Source organism: Colletotrichum chrysophilum (genome assembly GCF_026319265.1).
Source record: "Colletotrichum chrysophilum strain AFK26 chromosome Unknown scaffold_24, whole genome shotgun sequence".
Classification (NCBI taxonomy): Eukaryota; Fungi; Ascomycota; class Sordariomycetes; order Glomerellales; family Glomerellaceae; genus Colletotrichum; species Colletotrichum chrysophilum.
The window spans coordinates 27,836-44,501 of record NW_026517311.1 but is presented as its reverse complement, the minus strand read 5'-3'; the positions used below and the strand labels follow the sequence as shown (position 1 = coordinate 44,501).

General features: G+C 54.4%; 3 protein-coding genes across 3 annotated transcripts; 1 reads left to right on the top strand and 2 right to left on the bottom strand.

Moving 5' to 3' along the window:
• Positions 1-7,291: 7,291 nt before the first annotated feature.
• Positions 7,292-7,546, bottom strand: COL26b_004059 (uncharacterized protein; the record flags this gene model as incomplete). Its single annotated transcript, XM_053176943.1, has 2 exons — positions 7,292-7,342; positions 7,364-7,546. The coding sequence occupies 2 exons, from the start codon at positions 7,544-7,546 to the stop codon at positions 7,292-7,294; spliced, it is 234 nt and encodes a 77-aa protein (XP_053039012.1).
• An 849-nt stretch (positions 7,547-8,395) lies between these two features.
• Positions 8,396-8,892, top strand: COL26b_004058 (uncharacterized protein; the record flags this gene model as incomplete). Its single annotated transcript, XM_053176942.1, has 2 exons — positions 8,396-8,626; positions 8,722-8,892. The coding sequence occupies 2 exons, from the start codon at positions 8,396-8,398 to the stop codon at positions 8,890-8,892; spliced, it is 402 nt and encodes a 133-aa protein (XP_053039011.1).
• A 691-nt stretch (positions 8,893-9,583) lies between these two features.
• Positions 9,584-12,690, bottom strand: COL26b_004057 (uncharacterized protein; the record flags this gene model as incomplete). Its single annotated transcript, XM_053176941.1, has 3 exons — positions 9,584-10,381; positions 10,427-11,399; positions 11,447-12,690. The coding sequence occupies 3 exons, from the start codon at positions 12,688-12,690 to the stop codon at positions 9,584-9,586; spliced, it is 3,015 nt and encodes a 1,004-aa protein (XP_053039010.1).
• Between the last annotated feature and the right edge of the window lie 3,976 nt (positions 12,691-16,666).

Genomic DNA, 16,666 nt, shown 5'->3' with positions numbered 1-16,666 from the left:
TAATTGGCTTTATGACCTTTTATCTGTGCTTCAGCGCCGGTGGACGAGATTTTCAGCGCCAGGATATGATGCCGGATCAGACTGAGTCTCGCCTCCCTCGGTCTGGACGGCCTAGCAGCGTCACAGGTACACTTCCAATTGCGTTCCAATATGCAATAAATCTTGTTTAAAATATCTTTCAATCCGCTGCTGGGATGTTTCGAAAGACTCAACTCGTCGGTCTCCTGCGCCGTGTGATCCCTGCAGTAGACGTTCAGCATGTGCACCGCAGCCAACTTCACTGGCTCCAAGAACTTTTCGCGTCGCGATTTGGATGTCTTCTCTTTCCCATGGAACAAATGAATCTTTAGATCTTGACGAATAACTCCTAGGTACTCATTTCGTTGGTCGTCTGTTTGGGCTGACAGCTTGCTACACGCTTCGTAGCCACCAAGACGATGTTTCTGGATGGTATGTTCGAGATTGTAAAGCTTATCGAATGGTTGCTTTATTTCCGGGTCTTCCAGACCAATCTGATGACTGGTTAGCTTGATTTCATTGAACAATGAGGTGGCAAACGGAAGACTTGCTGCATAAGTCTTGATGAAATCGAACGGCTTCCATTTCTTCGGAAGCCGGCTTTCCAACGCCTTCAATAAGCCATTTAGCTCTTCCTCTCTCAAACCCGAAGTCCATTCTCCGCAGGATACAGCAAAAGCTATTCCTATGCGAATAATGTCTGAATAACAGTCTGAGGCATCTCTGAGCAGATCCTCGTCCTTGTTGTCGCTGTCTATGAAGTCCTTCCCTAGGGCCGCGAAGGCCGGGATAACGTGACTGAGAAGAGCTAGCTGCCACATGAGGCTTACACGGGCTGGGAGCAACTCGGAACGCGGAGGCGTTCGATTGACATTAGACCATCGGAGCCTCTGGTATTGCGTTGGCTGTAGGTTGACGGCGAAGCAGCGGACAAACTCAATATCGTTATAAGATGGGAAGAGATATGGTTATTCGTGCTTGGAAGACTGGAAGGATCGAGAGATCAGGCTGAGAGGCGGCGCAATCCGGAAGGGACATGTGACATTTTATTATTCGGTGTGTGTGTCTGACGCCTCGGCGGCAGCGCAGAGAGACCCTTGTAAGCGGCATCCAATGATCGCCTTGTCATCATTTCCCAATTGCGGCCATGCATGGAACGCCGGAATTCACTTCTTCATCTTCGCTTCAAATGAGAGTCTTCGAATCGCCGTCATGGACCTCGAGGCGGAAGTGAAGGATATTAAGAGCATACAATGGCTTGCCAAAACTTGTGCTAACATTCTGGAAGCGCTTTTACTCAAGGAAAATGCGCAAGCTGAGGAGATTACTTCTAGAGAAGGCCACTGGGCGTCTCGACAATACACCGAATTCAACCTGTGGTGCGTCAAGGTTGGCGTACATGGTCAGGGGCTGAGATCGATCGATATTCGTCTCAAAGACGTACCCGAAACCTGTGCTATCATTAGAGATTTGTTGAGTTCACTTCAAATCGATCTGAAAAGTACGTCTTTACTGAACTTGAGCAAACTCATCAAGACTAATCATCGCGAAAAAAATTACAGAAGTTCAGCAACCTGCCAACGATGTTCAGCATGCGGATAAATCCGAGATTGAAATCAACGATTCGGATTCCGCATCGGATAGCTCTTCACTCTCGTTCGACTCACTCTCTTCCCTCAGTGGCACTGAATTCAAAAAAAGCAGTGAAGACGCCACAATAGAGGACAAGCAGGCTCTTCTATTGAGAAAGCACGTCGAAGACACAATCGACCGTCTGCATGGGCACGCTTTAGAGATCGACAAAGCGGGAGCTAAACATAGACGGGAAAGAATCAAGCTCTATGTTAAGAAAGACGGCCCGAGATTTGCTTACGAGGGCTATAAAGAGATCGCGTATCGAAAAGCGAAAGTTCAGTTTCCCCTGGCGTCAGACGTCTTATTTCATAGGATGGCGGAGTCATTTGCAAGACGAAGGACACGCTTCGATTATCTAAGAGAGCACCAAAAGAAACGAGCCATCGAGCTTCCGAAGGAAAGATCGAAAGTGACGGCGACTTTTCCAGGGTTCCCACGATGAAGGGAACAGAAGCTCCTAAAACTTCGACTCCCGCCGTAGAGCAGCGCCCAAAAGACCAGCAGACTATATATTCCGCCACTGAAAGAACGAAGCTGGAGAGATCTGTTGAGAGACGACAAGAGAGGGCAGAGAGCGTGGTGTCCATTGCTCTGCGCCATCCTGGTTTTCCACCGCCTCCAAAGATTACTGGCCACAGCTTCCAGTGTCCGTATTGCCGCCTTGACTTCCGCGCAGCTGAAGCGGAAATGGCCCGCTGGAGGTGAGTAAAGTAGCACCGATCCAAGACTTGCTCTCACTGACCGTAAAAATTACATAGCCAGAATGTCATGCAAGATTTTGAACCCTACTTTTGCCCTGTCGAGCAGTGCACGAAGCCTTTTGACCTGCCCAATCACTTTGACGGTTTATTGCACCACTTACAAGACCACGTTGAGGAACGATTCCATGTGAACCTTCCTAGCGGAGAACATCAGGAACTCAGCGAAGAGGAGTTCGAGAAGCACATTGCGCAACGAGGTCATGTCTCCGACGAGAACCTAGCCGTCATGAGGAAGTCTGCCAAACGTAAAGGGGCATTTATTTTCGACGGCTGTCCTTTTTGCGGTGGATATCCAGACGCGCTCGAGAAGCGTTTTCCGTCTCCCAGTGCCCCTGAGGCGCAAAATGAACTGCGGAGGCATATCAGACAGCACATGCAAGACATTGCTCTCTTTCTTCCACCGTACCGTGAGGATGCTTTTGACGACGACAATGATCTTCAGAGCTCTGTCTTTTCCCGCGAGAGAGGTGAAAATAGTAGTCTCAACAACTCGGAGTTCCTAACGATCTGCGATCGAGACAATTGCGATTGCAAAGACCAACCCAAATATGCTCATGAGATGGCGAGGGAGCTGGCGATACCACAGTCGGAAAACGCCAGCGAACCTGATGCGTTAGATTTCTGGATCGAAATATTCCCAGAGTCGCCTCGCTTCGGTAATTTGGGCCTGACTAGGGAATACTGCGCCCACGATGACGTTCTTCACCGATTCTTGACAGCCAAGCTCCGATCTGTACCTGAGCTTTCTTCAGAGGGCGCTGACACAACCCCAGCGCCTGCACAGAAACTTCCCGAAGGCTTCTCTCAGAGAAGGCCTCGAGAGAAGCGATCTACAATACTGGAATCGCTTGCACTTGACGACTACGAGATTCTTCAGCGCGAACTCTCGCGTTTACGATGCCCAGGAACATATCGATGGCTACTGGACACTGATGATTTTCATACATGGCTTTCTAGACCTAGTCAGACCTTTTCCTGCCATGGATTTCCAGGCTCTGGGAAGACTATCCTAACTTCCGCTGTGGTGGACCATGTCGTTGACTACTTCGGTAGCGACACAACAGTTGGAGTCGCCTTCGCGTACTGCAACCAGGACAAAACCAAACCTGGCGCAGGTGACGACGCGTATTGTCTACTTGCAAACATACTCAAACAATTGGCCGAACATATCCCTTCAATAAGCCCTGCGAGGGACTTTCTCTACAACACGCAAGATATTTCCAGTGTGCCTGACTCCATCTCAGCAGTTGGCCAAATACTCGAGCGTGTAGCGGAGGGATACTCGAGAGTCTTCATCATAGTTGACGCGATTGATGAAATAGGGGAAGTCCACAGAGGTCAATTTGAATTTCTGTCGGAGTTGGTGAAACTACAGGAAGTGTGTGGTGTGAACATCTTTCTGACTTCGAGAGACACTACAAAGAGCTTCCTCTCTATGAGATCAAAAGAGATGAATGTCCCCAGCGGGTTCGAAGACAGCACACAGATCGATTGCTGTGCGACTGCTGAAGATATGCGGAAACTGGTTGAGCACAGAATGCCGCAATTGCCATCCCAAATCAGGGAAGATACCGAACTGCAAGAGGAGGTAGAAAACTGGGTTATTCACCAAGTTGACGGCATGTGAGTAATTCTCGTACCGAAAGAAGAAACAACATAAAGAGTGTTTTGATAACGTTCTGACCCAAAGCAGGTTTCTACTAGCACAGGGACGCCTAGATAGACTCGAAAATCTCGCAAATACCGGTGATGCAGATTGGGTAGAAAACAGCATTTGGGAGATGCTTGCAACAGACCATGCTGACAGTAGTCACTGCAGCGGGTTATTTCAGAAATCATTGCGACGAATCGAGTCCCAAGATGATTACCGGCGCTTGTTAGCCATGAAGTCAATGTGCCTAGTTGCTGGCTCAAGAAGGAAGCTGAAAGACATTGAGTTGCAGCATGCGATCTCCATGTGCTTCGCAACATCTCCAGAGGAAGCCCAGCCAGACGTCAACGATATCATCCAGGCCTCTGTAGGCCTCCTTGAAATTGATCGTCGCGATCGCAGCATTTCTCTTTCTCATTACGCAGTCAGGGAACTCTTCTGACTACATCAAAAAGATGATAAGATTGCTGGAGAGGACTCAGGAGAGCAGTTAGCCCTTGTCTGCATTGCCTGCGTCTCATCTGAAACTTTTGATACCGGTCCCTGCTCGACCGATAGCGAATTCCGGGAGCGTCTCGGATCATACCCATTTTACAGCTACGCTGCGTCGAATTGGGGCCATCATGCTCGCGAGTCTTTGCATTCTTCCTCAGCGGTAGTAGATTTTCTGTCGGCAAAATCTGCGGTGCAGGCGGCCGGCCAGGCCCTTATGATGTCGCAGCTTCCAAGCCAACAATCAAATTACTTCCAGACTATCCCCAATAACATAAGTGGCCTTCATCTGGCAGCTTATTTTGGGTTGGAAGAAGCTGCAATATTCCTGTTGCAGAATAGCATTCCAGATCCGAGAGACAGCCATTATCGCACGCCGTTGATGTATGCTGTGGAGCAGGACCAACAGTCTGTATATAGGCTGTTGATCAACCATGGAGCTGACGCCAATGCGAGAGATATACAAGGGCGGACACCGCTGCACCTGGCTGCGATGCATTGCCACTTCGACATGGTTCACCTGCTTGTGAGATCAGAAGCCGACCTCAACGCAATAGACAGCTTGCGTATGTCACCACTACACATAGCGACCGCAAACGAAGACTGTAGAGTTGCGCTTATGCTGCTTGAATTCGGAGCCAGCGTAGGCGGCCGGGACTACATGGAATGGACACCGCTGTTACGAGCCACAATGGGTGGTCATAGTAGTACTGTCAACAAGTTACTAACGAATGGTGCTTCGGCTGCAGACGCGGAACGTGACACCGTCGGTTTATTCTCGATCGCCGCAATGATAGGGCAAGACGACATTGTTTCAATTTTGGCAGGGAGCGGCGCCGATATTGACAAAAGAGACGGACACGGCTGGACACCATTGCTCCATGCGGCGGCAAATGGGCACGAGTCAACAGTCGACTTTTTACTCAAACTAGGAGCTGACTTCCAAGCAAAAGAGGAAGATGGTTGGGATCCACTGCTTATTGCCACATCGATGGGACATGAAGTTATCGTGGAACAACTACTATTTGCTGGGGCGGATCTCAAATCCACAGTAAAAGGAGGCTATAGTCCGCTGTTAGTCGCCGCATGCCGAGGATACGGCCTCATTGCCCGTCTTCTTTGCGATTTCTCGTCTCCTGAGGATGTAGAGGCGAAAGAACAATTTGGGCAAACACCGTTGCTGGTCGCCACCAGGCATGGTCGCGAGGCCGTGGTTCAAGTACTGCTGGAGTACCGGGTCGACATAGAAGCGAAGGAAGATAAGTTCGGACAAACACCGCTGCTCCTGGCAGTCCGTCTTGGTCACGGAGGTATCGTTCGAATGTTACTAATTTGCGGGGCCGATATTGAAGCAACAAGATTCGACGGCAAGAACGCGATACAAATCGCGTCTGTGCCTGGAAGAGAGGAGATCCATGGCGTCCTAACCAAATGGATTTCCTAGCTCGCTAAATATCAACGTCATTCCCACTTACTCAGGCTCCGTTCCTTGTCTACCCAAAGTAGCTCTTCTCACCTATGATCCGCCCCTTTTGTGTGTCCAAGGAATATATAGACAGGGAGACAACGTGTCAATAGTACACGTAATCGATCCATGACTGAGCGAATTTGACTCAGTGAAGACGCAGTGGCTAGTGGACGATGCCCGAAGCTGGAGCTTAGGCGGAACTGGTGGCGTCCATATCGATACTTGGAGGCAGAAGAATCGACAAGTGACGGAGCTGTTTGGTTTAAAAGCTTTCCGCACCCCCAACACAGTCTTTATACAGTCTTTACTTCCTTTAAAGGACAGCTGATGATAGTCTGATTGCGTGGTTTAAAAGCAGCCTCGGCCATGCGCCTTGAATATGAGCATGCCCGTTGCTCACGGCAGCAAGTTCCGTCGGGCTTCTGAAGATGACTATGACTGAAAGGGAGCCCTGACGAACTAACTCCACGAGGGGCTTGTGGACGAGCGTGCCAACAAGTAATGAGTTCCCTTCTGGACCCCTTGAACGTCAACGGCGCCAACCTCTTCCGCAGATAGAGAGTCTCGAAGAAGACTTCAGCAGACCGTCATTCATAGCCGCAGACATCCACGCCCCTTGAACAAGAGAGCAGACATTCCAAAACTTCATCAGGACATCCCACCGAGCCCCAAGCCAACTTCCCACACCACCCATTCAGAAACTCGAACCACAAGAAAGGGTCTATTCATCATCGCCACAACATACAATAATCATACAGAAACCCCAAAAACGCCATCATGCCCTCTCACCACACCCTTCGTCATGAATCTCTCCTCTCGATACCAACCATCTCATACCCCCCCTCCCCATCCCGTCCCCTCCCCCTCCCTCTTCCCCTCCCAAACCCAACACCCTCCTCCTCGTCCCCTCCAGCAGCCCCATTCTGCTGTCCCTCTGCGCTGCCTCCTGTCGCCGCACCCGCCGCATGCCCACCAAACGAAATCGGCCGCAGCTCGCGGTACCGCGACCCCCAAACCGCCAGCGCAACACATATCGCCGAACTACTCGCCATCGCGCCCCACCACATCATGTTCCGCGGCACGCGGCCCGTGTACAGCGACGAGACGACGAGGTGCAGCCCGTGCATGGTGAGCGCGAAGTCCGGCACGAGTTTAGAGCGGCCGATCAGGACGATGATTGCGACGGCCCTGTTTGTTCCTAAGTCAGCCAAAATCCGCACGCATATCTGCCTCCTCCCCGGGAACCCCAGAAGCAAAGGCAAAAACTCACATGCAGAGCCCCCCGTCGAGAACCCACACAAACGCGCTCAGCCAGCCCTGCGTCGTGTCCCCCCTCACGGCCTCCCACCCAAACACCAGCTCCATGCTGAACCGCGTGCCGGCCACCAGCGCCGTGAAGAGCATGAGCACCAGCGCGCCGGCGTAGTACAGCCCCTGCAGCGCCGCGATCTGCGACGCGATGCGGAGCGGCGGGAGCTCGCCGAGGGCGCCTGGCCGGGGCGGCTTGCGACGGCGGGGCATCGTTTCTGTCTCGGTGACGCAGAGGTCTCGGCTCGGGTGCGTGCGTGTATGTATTCGATCTTGTTTCTTGCGGAAGTTATGTCAAGCTTGCGGTACGGCGTGTGCGTGTCTTGTTCGTTGTTTGTGGGAAGAAGAATAGGTTGCCTTTCGTGGGTGTCGTTCGTTCCCCAGGGATGGGCAAGCCGGGGGGAACGGGTAGTTTAAGATGGGCCAACGGCGCTCCGAATCTCGCTACCGGCGTCGCATATCAAAAAAAGGGCGGCCTATTGTCTTTTTGCGTTTTTGCGCCCTTGCTCCCTAATTTGGAACGGTAATCAAAGAAGAGTCTAAACCCCAGTCTAAAGCAACAAAGAAGCGTAAAAGTTGGTTGAATGTAGCAGAAAAACGGCCCGCCGGACCCCGAGAGGTATGCGAAGCAAAGCCAGCAGCAGCGTCAGCGGGATGGAAGGTGTGTCCAGTTTGCGCCACAGCGCGCCCGAGCTTCTGGAAACCGTAGCAGCAAGGAAAGCTTCCAAGGTTCCAAGCAAGTACCTGCCACGTCAGGGGATCGTCGAAGCCACAGTCGAAGCCGGCGCTAGCGCCCAAAGGGGACAAGGCTGAGGCTGAACAGGCGCGGAAGCAACGGGCCCCCACTACCAGACCTCACAATTCGCATTACGCTGCCGTCCGCACTCACCGCCCGCCCGGGAGAATTCTGCCCCTCCATCCGCGCCGACATCACCAAAGAAACGCCGGTCGCCACTCCAACACCCATACCACACAAACCCCCGCGAACCCCTCCGTCTCCGAATTCGACATCGAACACCGAGAATATCGTCCACCCTGAAACAGCCGATAGAGAACGAAACGATGGGCTTCTTCTCCACAAAGTCGGACGAGGACCGCCGCGCAGAGGAAGTCCGCTCCGGCGCCGTCGCCCCGAAACGCAGCGAGCGCCGCAAGTGCTGGGACGCCCGCGACGCCTACTTCGGCTGCCTCGACGCCAACAACATCGTCGACGCCCTCAAGGACGACCGCCAGGCCCGCAAGGCATGCCCGACGCAGAACGCCGACTTTGAGCGGGATTGTGCCGCTGCGTGGGTGAGTCCTCCCCTCTCTTGCCTCTCCTCACGTCCCCGGACGTCTTCCCCCTGCCGAGAAGCTAGCTCGCTGACTTGAACACCCCATGACAATAGGTCAAATACTTCAAGCAATGGCGCGTAGCCGACATCGCCAAGAAGGAGCGGATAGCGCAGCTCGAGGCCGAGAACGCCATCAAGATGGACGTGACCACCACCTTCGCCGACAACTCCAAGGGCACGAGCAAGGCCGATCTGCAAGACATGCTGGCGTCCAAGAGGCAGTAGAACCAGCATCAGCCTCTCTCCCTGTCGATACAAAGTCCCTCCGTCCCCGACATCACCCACCACCCACTTGATACCAAATCTCTCTTGTACAACACCATCGATGCCCTGGGACGAAGGGACATGTGTAATATAATGTATTCATGAAACAAAAGCTTGCCGTCACAAGCATGGCGCATTCAATGAGAATCAACTCTTCCATTTTGCTACCTGGACGAGACCAACCGTACGATGGGAGGAAACCGCCTCTGAATACCGTTTTAACCCATGAGTCTTTCCCTTTCAGCCCTCACCCCATATCCACCGCCTCGGGTCGTCACTCCACAATGGTTTTTTACGTGATGACCTGTATGTATGACTTCTGTATGGAGAAACAAGAGAAAAAACAACTAATAAGGGAAAAGAGAAAAAAAAAAAAGGAGAAAAAAGAAGAAGCATGCTTAATGCAATGGTGGTATCATCCATGTGAGAAAACACTAGTAAAAAGCTCTGTGGCTCGTCTCGGCTCTCTGTTGCCTCTGGTCGCTGTGAGACCTCATTGAACGAGCTTGCAGAATTGTCATAGACCCCGTTGATGCAATTGTGATTTTGTCGATCCCTCCGCTGCTTCTGCTGCTTCGCCCCCTTGCTTTTGAACTTCACCTGTCGTCACGACCCGAATTCCTCGATTCTTCTTCCGTAAAAGGGTAGCGCCCTACGCAAGCCCCACGCGGAACTGGCTCTCGCCGGCGGCCTCCTTCGGAAGAGGAGGCAGGTCCTTGTTGAGAGACTCTTTGCTCAGGCGAGACTTGAGTCGCAACGAGTCTTCGCGGCTCATAGATCCATTGCCGTTGGGGAGCGCCCCGTAACCGCTATCTTGACTCTCGGGCTTGAGGTGGTGGCCCTTGGGCGGCGTTGGAGGCGCGTAGTCCCGAAGACTAGCAAGTCTCCGTTCCATGCTCGTCTTAGCCGGGGTTGCTGGTCGGTAATCGTCTCCGTCACGGCTGCGACCACCCACAGACGAAGCCTCGGCCGTCTCCTCAACAACTGGCAGGATGGGCGCCCCCTGGCCCCCCGACTCCCGACGGTCTCCCGATTTTGTCGTCAACACCATTTCGGGCACGTTGGCCTCCGATGCCCCGTGTCTCTCGGTACGACGAGCTTCCTGGTTGGCGCGCTCGACAGTTTCGCGGGCTTCAGGAGATCTCGCACCTTCCGGCGGCGTTGGCGGAGGTTGATAATTGGGCATTGGCGGAATGTTGTTCGCTGTGGATCGCCGCCGCAAGCTGGAACTCCAGCTGGCGACGCGCTGACGCTCAGCAGCCGCTGCAGCTTCTGCCTGTTCCTGGTCCTTCCGCGCCGCTTCCCTGTGCGCCTCCTCAGGAGACATCGTGATGCCCTCCACGAAGTTGTAGAACCGATCACCGTACTGTTCAGGGGGAAGGGCGGAGATCTGCGTCCTATCGCTGGTAAGACCCTTCCAAAAGTGCTCAATCTTTTTGATCATTCCGTACTACAATGGTCAGCTTAACTCACTCAACACTGCGGGCCAACTTACGTGAGTCAGACAGTCGATGACGCCCAGGTAGTAGATCTCTTCGGCGGGCGAATTGTCCTCGTGGGTTGCCTGGAAACCGCCATCGTCCTGGTTGAAGATGTAGTTTGACCGGCTGTGCCCCTCCTCAAGTTCATTGGGCATCTGGGTCGCCGCCTCGCCCATGGGTATCGGACGCTCGTGTCGAATCATCTGCCTCAGCTCCCTAGCCTTGCGCGCATTCTCCAACTTAGAGGGCGTGCGCAAGAGCACCGACGGAGGCTCGCCATCCTCCCCTGTATTCTCGCCGCCCGGGTTGAATACCTGAAGCGTCTTGCCGCGGAGGTTCTCCTCGTTACCCCTGTTGAGATCGTGGATGCCGATAAGAAGAGAGTAGTCCATTATTTTGAGCTTCTTCATCAGTACCACATCCCGCTGCAGCTGCTCCAGGAAGAGCTTCTTCTTCTGTATGCCGAGTTCAAGGTGGCGCTGTCGTCGCAGCCAGTTCAGATCCTTCAAAGTCGCTCGTGGGTTCTTGTCAAGGTCGTCTTCCTTATAGTCGCGGCCGATCGTAGATCCCTTCAAGTCGAACGTAGTGTGGATGTCGCGGTGCGGAGGGAAGAGATTGTTCATGACGACAAAGTGAATCTTCTTTCCGTATGGCATCTTGACTCTGTGCAGGCCGTAGAACTGCGACAGCAGCGTGTTCGGGTTCTCGGTGACGTGGTGGTAGTAGTCCTTGAGGATCTTGCGCAGAAACTTGTGCTCGGCGTGGTGGATGGTCTTGATGATGTACTTGTAGTCTCGGGAAAAGTAAAAGAAGCTGCCACTCTTTCCTGGGGACCCAAGCTCCGAAAGAATATACTTGCCCGTCAACGACATCAGGTAGTCGGCCGGATCGAGACGGAAGAGATTGCGCAGATGTCTGAAAACCCACGGGGCGTAATCCTTAAATTTGAAATCGTACTTCGCCGAGGGAACCATCTCATTACCGGCGCTGCGAACGTTAGCGTATGAGCAAAGGCTGTGGTAAAAGGCACGTACATGTCAAAAGTCGACTTTTGCTTCGCGTCGAAATCAGCATCCGTTAATGGACGATCCAACTTCGCGTTCGTTCGAGAGACGGAGACACGGATGCCGGTCAACATGTTGTAGGCGGTCACCCAATTGGCGTGGTGCTCGTCCACCTTTGTTCCCACAAGTACCCTGTCGTCATCCTCCTCTTCTTTCCTCTTCCTCTTGCTCGCACGCTTTTGCCTGTAGTGCTCCGCCCATCGCAGAGCATCGTCGTCCGGAACAACCTCGTCGCGGGGAGCATCGGATTGCATGGATCGGGTGTCTCTCCGCACCAAGTTCAGCGATGCCCTACGCACTCTTTGCGTGGTGCTCGTGTGAGAAGTGGGAGAGAAGCGGCCACTCGAGAATGCCGCGTCGGACCCATCCTTGGATCCGCGGTTGGACTGGGTGCCCGGAACCTCGAGCGTATGTCGGTGCTTGAGGCCGGGGTTTGGCGGTTGCAGCCCCGTCGATGTGGATGCATTAGGTGTCGCGCCGGCGGATTGGTATAGGGGCGGGGAGGAGAACCGTTGCGGCGATTGGGGGTTGTTGTAGCTGTTCAGATTAGGGGACAGAGATGAGGTGCTGACGGCGGTTGCCGGCGTCGTGTAACCGTTCGCGTTGCTCTGGGAGGGGATCGGCGGGGGTGCGTAGTTGGGGCTGCTCGTTCCATTCGTCTTTATTGTGTGATCAATCGAGCCGGCGGCGGGGGATGCAATTGACGGGGGCGTCAGGTAGGCATCGGTAGAGCTCGAGTTGTCTGTGTCGGATGCGGGTTTCCTCACGACCTTGATTGGCGGCGGGGGCGCGGTGCGATCGGGCATGGCGATGGTCGCGCCATTTTGCAGCGGGTGCTTGTGGTTTCTGTAATCGGAGTGATTGTTTTGATAGTCGTGGCGGGAGTCGGTGTCGTGATAATCAAAGTCTTGGCCTCCTCCGGCCCCTGCCGAGCCGTTGGGCAACGAGTTCATGCTAGTCGGCCTCGTCCCATTCATCTGCGTGGGGATGGAATCAGAGACGTCGGAGGCGTGGGTTGACGACGTTGAGCTTTCGTCGAAACTATCATGGAGGTTGTTTGAACGGGAGGGACGAAGGGGCAGGGAGTGGGTAAACCCATTAATTGGGTGCTGCTTGTGACCAGACAGGTCAAGCGTGTGGTTTGGGTCGAGATCCAGAACGTCCGAGTTTGGCGAGTAGATGGGGTCGTTCTCGCGGGTAAGATACGTGGGCATGGTCGGTCGGCCGGGGTTCGAGACGCTCGGGAGGACAGACGGAAGGAGAGTAGGAGTGGAGGATGTGACGGGGGGTCAACGACTACTGCTATTGTGAGCGACGTCGTCTTTTGGTGTCTGTCCCTGAAGCGTCGTCGGGGGTGGGAATGAGGATTTCGTGTGGTTGGCTTCGTTTACTAGTCGGCAGAGAGAAGGAAAAATGCTGAGCGAGACCTCAGCACATGCTTTGGAGACCTGAAAAACGGGAAGAAAGTAAAATGCAGAGGCGGCCGTTCGTAGGTATCGTTGGTCGGTTGGGTATCGTTGACAGTATTGTGTAGAGCAGAATAGGCGATGCCGTTATCGTGCCTGGCAGGATCGATTGCGAGAGGCCTCGTTCCGGGCAGAGGATCGGAGATTAGGGATGGGGATGGAAAGGTGCTCCCGATGCGTCGCCGTCGTGCTCGTTCTCGCGGCTGGGGCAGAGTGGGCGACGATGGCAGCTGGAGCGGTGGTGGTGAAGACGGAGCGGATTGAAAATCGAGACGGAGGAGGATAAATCAATGGATCGGGCATGTCTCTGCGGCGAGGGTACGCATGGCTCCTTTGAGGTTGGTCGATAACAGGAGGAAGTTGGCAGGTGGTGGTGGTTGCAGTGGTGGTGTGGTGTGGTGTGGTGGTTTGGTGAATGGGAAGGAAAAGCTGGGGGACAGAGGTTTTGACGATGAGCGCGCGTTGTTGCGTGGGTTACGAGAGACACTGAGCCAAGGATACAGGGGCAAGCGGCGCTGAGAGACAGGAACAGGACCCGGTGCGTCCACTGTGAGAGGTCGGGGGGAACCACTGAGAGCCACTGAAGGGCCGACGTGGGCGCTGGACGGGGAACGATGGGGCCAGCCCAGGGGCGGCAGAGGGAGACGGCAAGGAGGCAGGAGACCGCACGAAGACTGGACGGGACTCCACTGGGACAGGGCGGGACAGACAGACGGCACAGGGACAGAACAGGCAGTGACGGGCGGGGAAGAGGTATCTCTCCATATTAAACTAGCAGGGCGATACTTGTCGGCCCGCAAAAAACCAAATGAAGGGCTAGATGGACAACCCTGACTGGCCACAGCGCAAAGGGCACCTGGGCCGAACGAGGCTTGGCCGTCCACCGTCCAGCGTCCCTTGAGTCTTTTTTCGGGGGGGCTGGAGCTTGGGAAATGAGTCCATCGCCCATCCAATGTCACTCACTCCCGTCACTCACAACCACCATCGCCGCTTTCTGCCATCGACCTTCCAGAAGCATTTCCTGTCCCCGTCTGCTGGAGGCCACCGTCTTCCCTCCCTCCCGAATACACGTATTCAGAGATGAGAGCTCCAGCAAGGTCATCTGTCATCATTTGGGGCCGCCCGGGACGCAAGCCAGCCGTCGTTTAGCCCGCCATCGTCAGCCCCCCGAAACGAAGCCAACCACCGCCAGCTCACACAACCTAGACTTCACTAGCAGCCAGGCTACAGAGTACCTCTCTACTGATACCTCTCTGCGGTATCGCCATCGCCCTTCGCTCTGGCCGGCGAAGCCAACGAGCACTGCACGTCCCGTGGCCAATCCGGTCCCGCCCAGCCCAGGCCCCAAGACGCCGTCAACGCCGTGTTTCCGGCCAACTGGGTCAAATTCGGACAAGCCCGCGCCCAATCTTGACGAATACAGCGAATACAACACCCAAGCTGCCAAGCCTCGACTCGAAGCAGCCCTGCGGCGGAAGCCCCTTGGATTCTTCTTTCAATGGAACCCACAAAGGCAGTCTCAGTATCAAAGACACAAGAAGTGCTGCGTGCTGCGTGCGCGACGCTATCAACGCCGCTTCTCGTCCCCGTTGTATTATGTAAATCTTCGGGGGCACCATCGCGCCGTTGAAGATCTGTACAAGGACTCGACGTCCACCGTTCAGTCCACTTCAGATGGGCCGCCCACCCCGCGTCGTGGTGCGCCGTACCTACATGCATATGCGGTTCCATCTTCATCATCTCTCACTGTCACTATTCATAGCACACCATGCAGATACCGACCCCTACCGCTACCTGCCAACTGCCATCGCTCACTCACTAAGAAGCCTTAGCCAACGGCTGCGACATTGTCTCCTGTTTGGCTGCTCCCTCTCGCAGTCTATCGAGTTGGCGGCGGCGGCGGCGGCGGCACAGCGACCTCGCATGTCTTGCTCGTGGATGGGGGCACGTTTCTCATCTTGCTGCTGCTCGAAATCACCCTCACTTCAATCATGCACATCCCGGCAGCCCTCATCTCAATTCCCAAGAAACGTCTGAACATCAATCCCCCATCCCGCCCTCTACCTGAATCATCTTCACATGGGCCTCAAAAAGGGAGCCGCAATCCCCCAGCCCGCAATGCGTTGACGCGTGACACCTCCTATCCCTCGCCAATCCCATCACGTACGCACCTTAATATCAACGACCTGCATTCCGCCCCCTCAGAAGCCGGGCCCCTTCGACCCCTGCGCAGCTGGAAACTCCCTCCTGCATAGCGGGGACCCTCATTACCACTCTCTCTGCTGGTATCCGCCTGCAACCAGTATCCGTACCTTCGAAGTCGAACCTCCTGTACCGATACCTCCGTTGCCCTTTGGCTGTCGCAGTCACTCCTGAGTCCAACCAGTCAATAAATAAAGAACACATCAGGACTTGAAAATGCGGGAACGCATGCGTCAGTCTCGGGCCTTGAAAATAGTAACGAACCACCTTCACCAAGACACCAAGACACAAATCTCCCGCAGCAAAACACGCAACACACAAGTCACCAATCTCAAAGAAACGCAAGAAGAACGACGACAATCCACAATCGAAATATCTCAGGTAAGCCGCAACCGCTAGCGCAGCCGCGGGGCACGGGGAACCCGAGCACCCCGTGGCCCGGCCGTTCGGTCGTCGTCCTTTTATCCTTTTCTAACAACTCACTTTTTATTCATTCGAAGCTGGGTCCCGTCGAACCCGGCTTGAGGCTGTGAAATCTCTCCTTGCGAATCCTAAATTCCCTACCTGGCTGCCGGGACGCACAATATACATCCCAGGGGGGGAAGGGGAGGAAGCTCCCACACCGGTCCGGTGAACGGTGAGCACCCCCCAATGAAATCTTCATCCGAGCACCATACAGCATCAACCCGGCACCCTCAACAGGTACAGTCATCGCATCCCTGACCGCGCAAAGAACCGCAGGGAGCGCTCTATTTCCGCAACTCTTGTCGATGAAAAATGCCACCAACAGAGAGGAAGAGAAAAAAAAAACTGTGCTACATTCTGCCATCCAATGCGGACAACATACTTCATGAAACTCGAGCGTGCCACTAAACGCCGTCAAAACAACTCACCGGTGCATTTGACAACTCATCACCAACCGCCCACGCACAGCCCATGATTGTCGTCCAAACCGGCCACATCCATCCCCCACGCCCCCCCCCCCCCCCCCCCTCCAGACCGCCAAAAGGAAAGAAACCTGTGGTAGGTATAATAAAGATGTGCAGCGTGATAAGCCGATCCGTGACGTCGTACCGCCGCGGGCCCTGATGGGCTGGCTCTAGCTTGCAGTACCTACCTACCCAAAGACACACGCCTTTCCCTGAATTTCCCGGATCGCCAGAACACACAACACGCAACGCACGTTGCAACGTGAGCCCTCGGGAAACACGCAATGAGGTCACCGCCGCGCATCGTCATGAATCAGGCTTACCGTACCGCCCAAGCAATCAACCACCACTCGTGCCTATGCTTCCGCGAGAGCATGTACCTTGCCTAAACGGAGAGAGGCTCTACAACGCCCGCCTAATCATTTCATGTAAGGACTGAAAGCCATGTGATGATGGCATCAAGCCGCATCAACCAACTCCCAAAAATACCGTGACGTAGAAATGGGCCGCCGCCGCCCCCATGCATGCCTCCTTTCTTCGACCGTGCTGACTACTCCTCACCTCAACCTCCCCCACCAAGGATGAACCCCTTC